Source organism: Eupeodes corollae, chromosome 1 (assembly GCF_945859685.1).
Source record: "Eupeodes corollae chromosome 1, idEupCoro1.1, whole genome shotgun sequence".
In the NCBI taxonomy this organism is placed as follows: Eukaryota; Metazoa; Arthropoda; class Insecta; order Diptera; family Syrphidae; genus Eupeodes; species Eupeodes corollae.
The window spans coordinates 8,737,117-8,751,193 of record NC_079147.1 but is presented as its reverse complement, the minus strand read 5'-3'; the positions used below and the strand labels follow the sequence as shown (position 1 = coordinate 8,751,193).

The window sequence follows — 14,077 nt, the reverse complement described above, 5'->3', positions numbered from 1 at the left end:
ACTGTTTATATGCGTCTCAGAGCGTAACGACATTGAAAGTTGTTTTGGGTAATATAGCATTTTAATTAGTCCAAAAATATTCCATTTAATAAGATAAGAATTCCCGACAGACATTTCGCTTTGCCTACAAGCTACTGAAGATTGTAAATGTGAGAAATGATGCAAAAACCACAAATTCTCGCATTTAGTTCATTTTGAATGTTTCGTGGCAGCATTTGATAATCTGTCAAGAAAGTCGAGAAAATTAATAAAAGGGTAGTTAAAGCTGTATATACATTCAAAATTATCAGTTAAAGTGAATCTCTGTAACCTCTGCACAAGGAAAATATAAATATTCAGAGTAAGTCATAGAAAATAAGGCACCAAATCACCAAAATTGTACTGCATCAACCTAACCTCAATAAATGAACAAAAGAGAATTGGCAGAATCCTCTCCAGAAGCGTACAACACTGAAAAAGGTGCATTAGGTACAACCTTGCTATGGCCAACGACGATATTGTAATTAATGAGGGAATTACGGAAAGAAATTCTCCGGGAAAATAACGCTGAACTTGTCAAAGAACTTACAACCAAAAATGACTTTCAGAGTCTATTCACGGAAATAACAACATTAAAAATCAAACATGAAAATATTTTAGCCAAAGTCGCACAATTTAAAAATTATGTTTGAGAATTGAGAGTTCTAATAGCACTAAAATTGGCTAAATGGTTGAAGCAGAAAATATCATTACTGATCATCATAAACTTTTATTTTTAAAACTTGTAAAAATTCTTAAACATTGGATTTAAATTGCAATTAAGTAACTGACAAAATTTAATTTTTGAATTCAAATCTGTAACTTATATTATACCAATCGCCATCTTTTTTGATATTTATAAATTCGCCTTAAAAGTTTAACTGAAAATGTAACGTAATCTTTCTTTCGAAATTACATAAATTTTTGTATAAATACTTTCTAACGAAATAAAATCTGGTGGACTATTGTACAACCCTTAGGGGAAATCGCTGGTTTTTTCCTTTAACAAACCTCGTCGTTTTATTTCGCTCGTTTTGATGGTCTTTGTTCGAAAGCCATTCAAAGTCCTCGTTGTTTTTTCGCTACCGTTGATAATTCGATCAACACATCAACCAGGATCTACCTATCCTTTCGATAAAGGGTATAATAGAGATCTCCGAGTTGACGGTCAAGTCCCCTTATTGTTATTTTCTGCTTCAACATTCCGCCTCCTTTGAAAGGACTTCCTTTCAAGATGGAATCGCTGCGAGTTTGCGAATGGGTCGCCTGAACTCTCCTCTTGACGTTTTTATATCGGCGACTCTGACTCGACCATCGGGACCTTCGATGATTTTCGTGACTCTCCCCAAGAGCCACTTTTGAGGAGGTAGGTTGTCCTCGTGAATAATGACAAGGCTACCAATTGTGATGTTTGGTCTGGACGACGCCCACTTTGCACGTCCTCGGAGTTCTAGGATGTACTCTGATGACAATTGCTTCCAAAAGAGAGTTTTGACGGCATTTATTCGTCGCCATCGTTGTAGATAGCTGATGTCGGAGACTTCTTCAATTGGATCAGGAACTGCTTTTAGTGATGACCCCATAAGCAGATGAGCTGGCGTTAGGGCTTCGACGTCATTGGGATCTGTGGACACCGGAGTTATTGGCCTGGAGTTCATTATGGCCTCGATCTCCACCAGCGCAGTTGAAAGTTCTTCGAATGACAGCTTGGCACCTCCCAGGCTGCGATAGAGATGGCCCTTTGCAATTTTAACGGCCGCCTCCCAAATTCCACCGAAGTGGGGTGCCCTGGGGGGTATAAAATGAAAATTTATGGTGGAATTAGAACAAAAATTAACAATGTTTTCTTAGTTAGATTTTTTGAACAACATATCGCGTAATTCCTTCAGTTTTGACTGTGCGCCAACAAAATTTGTCGCATTGTCACAGTGAATGTCTCTTGGGAGACCTCAACAACCTATCATTCTTTTCAATGCTCCTATAAAAGCATCAGCTGAAAGGTTTGACACAGCTTCCAAGTGAACTGCCTTCGACGAGAAGCAGACAAAACTGCAACATAAGTCTTATACGGAACTTTGCCCCGAATTTTATAATAGGTATATATCGGACCACAAAAATCCACCCCACAACAAACAAATGGACGTGATGGTGACAATCTTTCGGCAGGTAAGTTTCCCATAACCTGCTCATAAAGTTTTGGCCTATACCTTGCACAATGGGGACACTTTCTTACTACCCTTCGTGCTACCTCTCGGATATTTATTACCCAAAATCTTTGTCTGGTCAATGCGACAAGAGCTTTTGGACCAGCATGGTAGTTCGAATAATGAAGATGGTTGACTAGTGTCTTGCTAAAGATGCAATCTTTGGGCAGTAACAATGGATGCTTACTTTCCTCAGGCATGTTTGCATGCTTCAATCGCCCACCCACTTTCAACAAAAGAAGCCCATTCTTATCCTCGACGAAGGGACTTAGAGAATTTATGAATCCTTTAATTGGTGCGTTTGATTGTATAGCTTCAATTTCCTTTGCAAAGTACTTCATTTGAATCACGTTTACGATGATTTGTAGTGAATATTAAAGTTCATTGGCTGTCAGAAATTCACTTGGAAACGGGATTCTCCACACACGCAAATTAAGGTAACTTGCAACAAACGCAAAGATTCTGATGAGCCTTGTATACGAACTCACTCTCTCTATTGTTTCCAAGTAATAGTTTTTGTCTGGTTGTTGACAATTTAAAGCCGTTTTTCGTTTTTCCAACAAAAGGTCCTCTGGAGAAGGACAGATATCTACCGTGGATGGCCAATTTTCCTCCCGTTCAAACAAAAATGCTGGAACCTTAAACCAAATCGAGTTTTGTAGCTCTCCCACGGAACATCCTCGGGAAACGACATCTGCAGGATTATGAGCTGTTGGAACATGTTTCCAAACAACTGCTTCTTGTCTCCTGAATTTCTGCTACCCTATTTCCAACAAATGTGTTGAGCCTTGATGAGTGTGTGGATATCCATTGCAAAACAATTGTGGAATCAGTCCAAAAGAATGCTTCCGAGAAGTTTTTATTGATCACTCTTTGAATTTTTAGTATTTGGTAGCAAAATATTTTTGAAATGGGTTCACTTTATCTGCCTCCAATTTATCTTTAAACTTTAAACGTTTTCAACTTATTTACCATGATCGATTTTTTTAATTTTTAAATGAGGTGGCTTTGACTTTCTGTTGGGTTCATTTCGTTATTTGAACTTTATTAAAAACAAAAATCAAAGCAGGCCGATACCCAAATTTAAAAAAAAAACACAGTAACATGGCATTCATTTTAAGGTTCTTCATCTTCAGTGTAGTCACAAAATTGAAGCAAAGTTTAAATTTATGGTTGTGTTTGTGATTGCTTTAAAAATGTCTTTGAATTAAATCTGTCGTAATGGAACGTACTAGAAAGGCTTTCAAATGTCCTTTATGTGGCGGGACTTGTGATTTTAAGAATAATTTACTGCCCACTTGCGAAGACGTAATGAAATATTATGAATGGGACAGGTACAATTTGAAAATTAAAAAAAGGGGCTGGGATGCGACCCACACTGATAACTTCCCATCCCGTCTGTCGATTTGTCTTGCTTAAAAGTTTGCCTATATGTACGAGTACTAGTATCAATTTTACCAAATTTGCGTACTATTTTTTATAGATTTAATTTTTTTTTTGAAAAAACGGACTGTTGGATTTTTATATAAAAATCACTGAATATCGAAAACAATATTTTCTGTAAAATAAAATAAGTTTGAAGCCAATATTTTTAATTTTTGAAAAGCTATTTGAGTCGAAAGTAAATTTTTACCAAGTTTTAGTATTGTTTTTTTTAGAGTTTTATTTTTTGTAAAAAAACTGTCAATTCGATTTTATTCAAAATTTTACTGAATGGTGACAACAATATTTTTTGAAAGATTAAAGTAAATTAAAGCCAATATCTCAAAGTTTTGAAAGATATTTGAGTCGAAAATCAATTTTTACCAACTTATATTAATTTTTTTTAGGTTTTTAGTTTTTGTAAAAAAACTGTCAATTCGATTTTTCTCAAAATTTTATTGAATGTTGAAAACAATATTTCTTATAAGATAAAATAAGCTTGAAGCCTAAATTTCAAGGTTTTGAAAAGATATTTGAATCGATATTTAATTTGTACGAGCTTTCAGTAATGTTTTTTTTTAAATTTTTATTTTTTATAAAAAAAACTGTCAATTTGATTTTTCTCAAAATTTTATCAGATTTCAAAAACATTATTCTCCGTTGCTTAAAATTGTTTTGGAGATGAAATCATATGTTAATCGTTAAATTTAGGAGGTGACAATTTTTTTTCAGTTTTTTTGATTTAGAAAAAAACCGTTAGATAGATTTTTTCAAAAAATTTATTTTTTTGAGATCACGTTACAGTTTATTATATAAAATTTAATTCAAGTCTCTAGCGTTTTGGGTTCGTAAGGTATTTAGGGTTAACCAAAATTTTCACCTTTTTTTTAAACTGCTATGGTAAAAAAACCACCCACGCAATTTTCTTGAGAGCCCTTTCTACATCTTTCTGCTTTATTATCTGTATAATAAAATTTATTTGAAGTCAATACCTGTAATGGTTCTTGAGCTATGGACGACGAAAAAAACGTCGCGAACGTACGGACGTACAGACGTACGGACGTACAGACGTACGGACGTACGGACGTACGAACGTACGTACACACGCACGCACAGACATCTTTCTAAAAATCTTTTATTTCGACTCTAGGAACCTTGAAACGTCGAGAAATGTCAAAATTTTCAATTTGACAAATCGGACCCATTACAATAACTTCCTATGGGAAGTTAAAAAAGCGAAAAAAGGCAAGAGAAAGTGTTCAAAATAAAGAATCTGTTTCTGAGATCAGTGCTTTATATTTCGACGGTCGAAAGGACAAAACTTAAATCAACCCGAAAAGAAATGGAAAGTATTACCGCGAACAAGTGATCGAAGAACATATTTCACTAATAAGCGAACTAGAGTCAAAATACTTAGGTAACATTGCTCCAACATCATTTACTGATAAATGTGTTGAACAAGAGTCTGCCTCCTGACAGAAAACATTTCATTGGAAAATTTAGTAGCTATTGGATGTGATGGTACCAAAGTCAATGTTGGGAAATTTGGAGGAATCAAGCGCTTGTTGGAAAAAAGATTAAATGGATAGTTTGCATGTTGCATATGAATGAGCTGCCATTCCGTCATTTATTTGCCCATATTGATGGCGTAACTTCGGGACCAACAACATTTTCAGGAGTGATTATGAAGGATCTGGAAAATTGCGAAAAAAACGTATATCGTTAAATTTAAGAGCGTTCCAGGATAGTCGCTGCCGGTAATGCACACGAAGAACCTTAGCTCTGGCCAACTTTATTTATTCAGGATCGTTTCAGCAGTTTTGACCGGAAAGATGTCCCATGCTAGGTGGCTCACTAAAGCTAATCGTATTCTTCGTCTGTATATCAGAACATCAACTCCTACGGAAAGTTTGATAGTGTTAGCAACTTACGTCGTGAAGGTCTATGCTCCAACTTGGTTCAATATCAAAAGGCAACCTACCTGCAAAGATGGAGCCAGGCATTTATGGGGTTTTATCTCGAAAAGTTGCTATCTTTCCGTGGAATATTAGACATTTATTGATCCTGTAATGAAACGAAACATTTTCTTTGCGCATTCAGAAAATTTATTGCTAGCAATGTTAACTGATCCAAGAAAACATATCAGAGAATTGGCTCTGCGCCGTAGGATAAGGTATTTTTAGCTTATAACTCTTTTTTAAATTTAATATTTGTTAATCAAAATCAAATTATTGAAAATTAGTTGCAAGCTTAAATTATGGAGAAAAAAAACTATTAATGTACTTGGATTAATTATTTTGATACAGATTGTAATTACTTGCAAACAAATATTCACTAACGAAAAGAAATTAACTAATCTTCAAGAGCAATTTTTGATAAAAAGTACATTCTAAAAGTGTCCGTTTGGAATCGGCAAACAAAAATTGTAGGTCCCCTCCATCCCCCTGACATTACTCTCACACAGGAGTGCTTGAGATTTGTTATAGTAACCAGGCCTTGGTTTTCTACGAGGTGTTGCGCCACCTTATTAATTTATTTATTGCAGGTGTGATAATTTATTGGGTTCGCTTGGTTACAGTTTTATTTTTAAAGTGACAGTTATAGAATAGGAGCTCTGGACAATTTGTTGCCCTAGAATTTAATCACACAAAACAAAGCGCAGACAACTAAACAAAACATTTAAATTTACTCGTCATACTTCCGCACGATTTGAAAAAACAAAAATCATTTTCCAAAAATGTGGGCATTTTCAAATGAGTTTTCTAACTAAGATCCCTTTACTGAAGGATATACCTGTTAAATATTAAAGTGAAAAGGTTGTCTATCTAACTTTTCGCTTTTCAGAAACGACGTCTATCATTTACGAAATTGACAAAGAAAAGCTATTTGCAGAAGATGGAAATGGACGTCAAATAATGAACGTTACTCACTATGAAGGTGGGCCGAGTGAAAACGACGATGGCGTATAGACGAAAACGACGTGTTCAATAGTAGGAAATTGAAAACTAGCCATCACTGTTCGATATAGGGGCCTTTGAAGCTTGCGTTTGCTTCAGCAATTTAACGAGGTGAGACAAAGCTATATCAAAGTGAATTTTAGGGCTACATCCTTTGCTACCCCCTGCACTGTGAAGCATGACAGTTCCACATCACGACATATCACATCACATTCCTTATTGTTACCATAAGAGCCACCTCCGCTTGTGCAACGTTCTGTTAAAAGTCGACATGATGCAGTTGATGTTCATGATGGGATGGTATCAACTTCAATGCTGATGCCAATGATGAGATGATGTTGATGCAATCAACTTTATGGAGTAAATATTTTTATTTTTACCATCGGTAGCGGTGGCGGTGGCAGTGGCTGCGATATGCTTGTCCACGCTTAAACCCATAAAGTTCTTGACGCCAATATGGGACTCTTCGATCCAGAGTAGTGTGGTTGGTGTCCTGCTCCTGCAACGACAAAGTAACTTTTTTCATTAAAAACACGTTTTAAGTCTGCCTAACGTGGCTGCCATACCCATCTGTATCTATAAACTTGTCTCTATAGCCTATGAGAGATATGGGTCGTGGATGTGGGATGATTCAAAGTGTATCCTCGGGAAAAAACAAAAATACAAAAAAAATGATATACGTTTACGTACACTATACACTTTGTGGATGTCAAATAAGTAAATATAAAATAAAAAGGAAGATATTTCTTTGGTTAAAAAGCCGAGTGGCTTTTAGACACACTTTGTGTTCCTACAGCATGCTGTGTATGGACGTTATTGACATCCGTTTAAAGTCTACTTAAAGTGAGAAGAAGACTTTTGTTATAAATTTAAAAATAAACGAGGAAAAACATTCCACGTACATCCTCTAAATACTCCTCCTTAACATAACTTACCTTCTAAGTATAAATTCTCCCTAAAAAAACACAATTTTTAAATAGATATAAATATAAGAATAAGAAAAGGAAATCTGTGTATTTTTGAGCAAATGATTTCTTCAATATCTCTGATAGCATATCTGCATCTTAATTTTACATGAATAACTAAGGATCTTAAGTGCTAAGATAGAATCATTATTCCCACATAAATAAATTTGTATTTTAAAGCTTTTAAGCTTATTTAAGGGCAAATCAAACACTTTAATATGAAAGTAATCACAAATTTGAAGAACATCGTTGTCCTTCGATGGAGAACTTTATAAGTTTATTTTCTTGATGTGCATACATATATACATAGGTATAAGTTCTAAAGAATGTATCTGTTGGTATGCTATAACTACGTATACCAATAGTGTATAATACAAATTAAAAATGGTTAGGTTAGGTTTTCAGGTTTTAAATTAATTTATCTCTTAATCAAGAATTTAAGCAATATCGATAAGATCCATAATTTAGTCGATTCCAGCGGGAAACAAGAAAAGTAATGCATTTTCTGTTGATTTTAAGGATGCATTTTTATATTGAATACGAACTAAAGGGGTTATGAATACCCTTATAATGATTTGACACAGTTCAAGCAACTACGAAGGGAGGATAGGATTAGACAAGAAACCGATGAACATTAGTTTTTAATGTCTTCACATTGGAATTAAAGGGAGATATTGAGGCTGGTTAGGCTTAGTACTTAACAGTATACCTCTAAAATCGGGATCAAGGGTAAGTTCAGGAGAATTCCTAAAAGTGCGGGTAATACGGTTGAATTGCTTATGGGGAGGGTTGTATCTAGCTATGTCACTAAAGCATTGAAAGCAATGATAGACATGAGAACTTGCGGCGGGGTTTAAGGGAAGCAAATGTCTCTGTAAGAGAACGATCTTTTATCCTTTAAGGAATTTCTTTTCAATTATATCCAAAAGACTCAAAAACGTTATTAGGGCACTAAATATGATAACTACCAGTATTCGAGAGTTTTTGACAATTAAAAGCAGAAGGGGTAAAATAATTCATGCATAGTTTTAGCAAACGTTAACACTTAGCTGCGATTTTGGCAATGTTAAATATGTTATTACTCCATAGCAGGTGGTTTGTGATGCACATACCTTAAACTTAAAACTGGTCAGTCTCATCGATGAGAGTGCCATCCATGGATAGTGGCATTGGGGGAGAGTCACTCTTTTGCGACAGAAAACACCATTGAATTTTTGAACCATTTTAGATGTTTCAGACAAACGATTATTTATAGGAATAAGAATGAGCGTCGGAGACAAAACAGAGCCCTAGGGCACACTTGCTTTCTTATTATTTGTTTTAGACTTGAAACATCCAAAACAACTTGTATTGAACGGTTCGAAAGAAAATTTCTAATCGAACGATGAAGAGATTTGTCGATTACAAAAGCACGCATTATCGATAAGGGAACAGGACTTTCTACATTGTCTACTTGCTCACTCATGTTGCAGGCCGATTTCGACGTGAAGGTGTTCTCATAAAAAAATGATGCTATATGAGTTGAGGAACGAGGATTGGAGGTTGTGAAGTCGGTAACGTCTAGGAATCCCTGGATGTAGTTATTTCGATCGATAAAAATAGCCCAAAACTGGTTAAGGGTCAACCATTTATATCGTATTATACTGTTAAATAACAAAAGAAAAAGAAAATGTATGACAAGCCACATTATAGAAGATATAATTCTGGACGGAGAAAAAACTGAATCGTTTAAGGACCAAGAAAACAAAATAATCAAAAAACGCATCACGAACTCCTGGAAACATATCTGGAGCCTCAAACAGATTCTAGAGCTGGAACCAAGTATAGAAACACGAAAATATCTCTTTGACTCTGCTATTCTACCGGTGCACCAATATGGATTACAAACCCTGAACTTAGCTACAAAATCACTTGAACGGACTGTTGGATTTTTATATAAAAATTACTGAATATCGAAAACAATATTTTCTGTGAAATAAAATAAGTTTGAAGCCAATTTTTTTATTTTTAGAAAGCTATTTGAGTCGAAAGTAAATTTTTACCAAGTTTTAGTTTTGTTTTTTTTTAGAGTTTTATTTTTCGTAAAAAAAAACTGTCGATACGATTTTTTTCAAAATTTCGGTTGATGGAAGAATAGTGGTGATGATACCGAGACCAATCTATTTTTTTTTTTGATTATGTAACATGGAGCAAGTCAATTTTAAAATATCTTTTTTGGTAGGTTGGTATTTTGATATTGCTAATTTTCTGTTCCTAGCGGTTATTTTGGCTTCATTGTCTGCGTGCTCATTGCCTTATACATCAATGTGACCTTGCACCCAAAAAATCTGTATCGCTTTTCCAAGTTTGATGACGTTGTCTCTGATTTTGCCGATGTAGGATGATCGATTGTTGACGTTTTCGATAGCAGCGAAGGTTCCGTGCATATCACTGTTTTTCTTGGATTTGCAAGCGAATTGCGTGGCTTTTAAGACTGCTAAGGCTTCAGCTGAGAAAACAGAAAAAAATGGTGGTAACTTTTCTGAAGAAATTAGATTGTTGTTTCAATCAAAAATTGCGAAAGAGGCACCTTCCTCACATTTTGAACAATCGGTAAAGAGAATATTCCAATTATTTCTGAAAAAAGGATTCATCAATTCCTGAAAATGATAAAGTTATAAGTTATCACCGTATAACTAACAACACGCGCGACACAACTTAAGCCATACAATACCTATGTATGTTGTCGACCCCAGACAATACGAGCGGGTCGGATTGCAGCGAAGTGACCAGACTGCAGCGAGGATTCCCACAGGTGGAATTCCCAGAAAACAATGTCAGCGAAAATAGAAATAAATTAGGTTTCTTTCAAACAAACAAATAATAAAAAGTTGAGTTTAAATCTGGTTAATAAAGAGCTCACATGGTTGAGTATAGAAAATTAAGAATTGTTTTTTTTTTAGTTATTCCAACTAAAAGATCCATAACTTATACCTCCTTCGGAGTTGAATCTTTTTTAAATTGAGCGAGTGTAGTGTTGATGGATTCCTTAGGGTATAGCCATGCCGATTTTTCTCGCATACATTAAAGATATGTAGAAGACCGATGGTTTGTTAGGTGTCTTTAAGCGTTTTAGGATTTTCGTAGAGTTTAAATAATCGGAGAGTCAAAGAATTAAAGTACTTTTCCTACAAATCGACCAAAAACCTCCCTCATATAACATATTTTTAAAGGACTTTTCTTAAAAGCTTTGAGGCTGGCTCTGATTGCGGAGTGATATGCTGATTGAACATGACAAGGCCATAATCAATTTTTTATGATATGATAATATTATGGATTTTGTAACATTGATCAATGAATTCGTATGGGTCAAACTATTTTGTTGATGCTAAATACCTTATGATGTTAATCCTGGTAGCCGAGTTGGTTTTTAAAGCTAAATTTACAATCAAATACAATACCTAGTATACTTAATTTATCAACAGAAGGAATAATAATATTATTTATGTTAATAACAGGACAACAACATGTATATTTTCTACAAATGTGTAAGTGTTTGCTTTTGTTCAAAGAGCACCGGATTGAAGACACCAAAAGTTTATTCGAGGAAGGATATCTTTGCAGGAATTTTCTGTACGAGAGTTTTCTTTAAATTTCGAACGAGTGTAGAGGTCGTCCAATGTTCTTGGATTGCAAAATTATTTCACTTATAGAGTTGTAGACTGTGATAAAGATAACAACAGATAGAGGTGATCCCTGAGGTATACCGTTATTCAGGTTTCAGATGTCTTAAAAGTTGGTATTTACTTTAACTCTAAACTTACGGTTCGTTAAAAATGATTTTACAAAATTGAATATCTTTGGTCTAATTTTCCATATCGTTAGTTTGTTAAACACAATATGGATGCCTATACGGTCGAAGACTTTTACAAAATCAATGGATAAGATTGAGAAGTGGTTTTTTGATGAAATTGCTGTAGAGACAAATTCGTCAATATTATATTATATTAGTATCAATAGGGTTTTGTTTTTGTTTGAGGATATGAATTAGGGTTGCAGTTTTCCGTAATTGTTGAATTACATGTTGTTTTACAGCAGGTGGGGCTTTAAAAATCATTGGGTAAGAGATTCTGTGAAACCCTGCAGCTGAACTTCGACGGCGCTGATGCTGCTTTCAAACTCAATGGTATTTATAGGGGTTTCAATTGACTTGTCAGCACTTCTAATTATGCTGCTATGGATTGTTTCGTTTTTGAATGAGGCCATGAAACTTTTAAAAATAAGTAATTTGATGGGCCTGAGGACTAAATGCCAGAATGTGTTTGGTTTCTGTGGGTGATGTGGATTCAAAGACTTTCCGGGCCGAATTGTTGGTTTCTATGTGCTCTACGTGACCCAGCCATTTCAATAGTTGGACTTCTATCCTCTTGGCTAAGTATAGACGTCGCTGTACAGCCGGTACAGCTCGTTATTCCATCTTCATCTCCACTCATCTTCTGTGCATACGAGACCGTAGATCAAGTGAAAAACTGTTCATCCGCTTTTGATCCTTTTTTATCAGAGTCCATGCTTCTGTTGGTTGTTCAAAAGAGGGCTAATTATTCGTTTGATCAAAGTGGAGCCTTGCTAGACAAAGTCCTTAAAAACCTTGAATCTGTTGTAGAAGCCCTATAAGGTGTTGACGAAGAAGTTCAACATAAGTGGAATTGTAGTTCATTGTTGATTCCTCCGTTGCCTTCTGGATTAAAGGTGGTGCCTTAGTAGAAACAGATCTCCCCCAATAACTTACCACTGGGTTTGGAACCCAATCTCAAGTTGAAGTACTTGGCACCCGATATTCACATGAATTCATTATGTTATGTTATGCATATAGGTTTATTATAACTTCTCATCTTTTCAATATCGAAAAAAAGTCAAGAAATCCAACCAATTATTGGAAGCTCTAGTTTTATACAATATGCAAAATCTTTTGAAGTCATGCATAATTACAAACAGAGATAGTTAAGAATGTTATGCATCCTCAAGTTAGCTTTTCCAAATCCTGTAATCCTACTCTTAGTTTTTATTAACTAAACTTTATTATAAATAAAAGTTTTGCAGTGTTTGTCAGTAAAACCTCACTCCTGAGATTCTACCTGATTCGTTTCAAAAGATTGTTAAAAACTTGTATACAATATCAACTAAAGGAGGAATCCTGAGAAGAAAAAACCATAGAGATAAACTATCTTACTTTCTATAGACAGAGTATGTATTAATTCTATATACAAGGTATGTATTAATATATGTATGAAAGTGACTTCATTGAAAATCTGCTCTAGTCAACTATACACATTTTGTATAACTTATAGACTTCGTCGTTACGTAGAGGAATAGCTGATGACCACGTCGTCCTTCCCTAATCCCTATGCCTTAATATAACTCATTCCAGCATCAGCCCTCATCAAGCTATGTATCTCATCTCGAACTCGAACATTACAGAGACAGACCGACACATTAAGAAGAATACAACTTCTTTCGTTTTAACGTTAACCTGGAGAGCAATTTTAGATCCTTTGACCCTCATCGACAACGTCAAGCTATAAGCTTACATCTATCTATACCTATACCTCCCATATAATTAACGGTAAGTTTATTTTTCCCTAACGCTCCTGATGTATCTTATATCTATGTACGTATATTTGTATGTTCTGCAGAATGAAGGATTTGATTTTCTTGTTGCTGCCCCATCCTCCCCTTTTCACACAAACAAGGACATGCGAGTTCGAGTGACTAAAAGAATGTGATGAGGTGTGAAGAAAATCTTTTCACAAGATTTGCGCAATGCGTTAATTATATGGCAAAGCTACTTGCATATTAATGATGAGATAAGTGACACTAGACAAGTGTTGGCGTTACAGTCCCAGTCCCATTTTCAGTCTCAGTCTCAGTCTCTGTCACCTTGTCTTGATTTAGGCGTAAGGTTTCTTTTTGTTTCTTTATGTTGTCTAGTTAAGGGATTGGGATTATAGCAACATCAACGAGACTTTTTCAGGGTTATAAATTTTTTAATGTCCTGTTACCTGTTTATTTACTTTGCTACGTGATTCTTGCATTAAAAAGTATCACACTAAAGTTATTACGAGTTGTAACCTACTCTTTGTAGGGAGCGTTATCTTTTTTTGAGGTTTTGAGTGACACGTGTTTGGTTTATTCGAAAATTGATTTATTTAGAGAGTAACAATGTCGAAGCTGAAGCTCATAATTTTGGGGATTAAAAGTAAGCTGGATGTATGTTCGTTATTTTTATTAGATTTATGTACTTATAGCCTTATACTTTTATGTCAGACATTTCACATTTAGTAAACATCTATAATAAACGTTTATATACTGAAGCTGGTAATCTTCTGTACAGAAATGATATTTGATCAGAAGATACATTATAACTTATTTTAAAGCAACCATTTATGATCCAATGACAGAAAGAATTCTATAGAAATGGAAGGTTGGTGAGAGGTTCAATGCCGAAACGTGTGTTCTTCCAGACATTTTGTTA

The 14,077-nt window shown here is 35.0% G+C and overlaps 1 protein-coding gene across 1 annotated transcript; it reads right to left on the bottom strand.

The window, feature by feature from the left end:
• Positions 1–1,247: 1,247 nt before the first annotated feature.
• LOC129942744 (uncharacterized) lies at positions 1,248–8,789 on the bottom strand. Its single transcript, XM_056051790.1, has 3 exons — positions 8,679–8,789; positions 7,537–7,556; positions 1,248–1,806 (listed from the first exon to the last, which is right to left on the bottom strand). Exons 1-3 carry the CDS (start codon positions 8,787–8,789, stop codon positions 1,248–1,250), a joined length of 690 nt encoding a protein of 229 aa, XP_055907765.1.
• Positions 8,790–14,077: the final 5,288 nt, after the last annotated feature.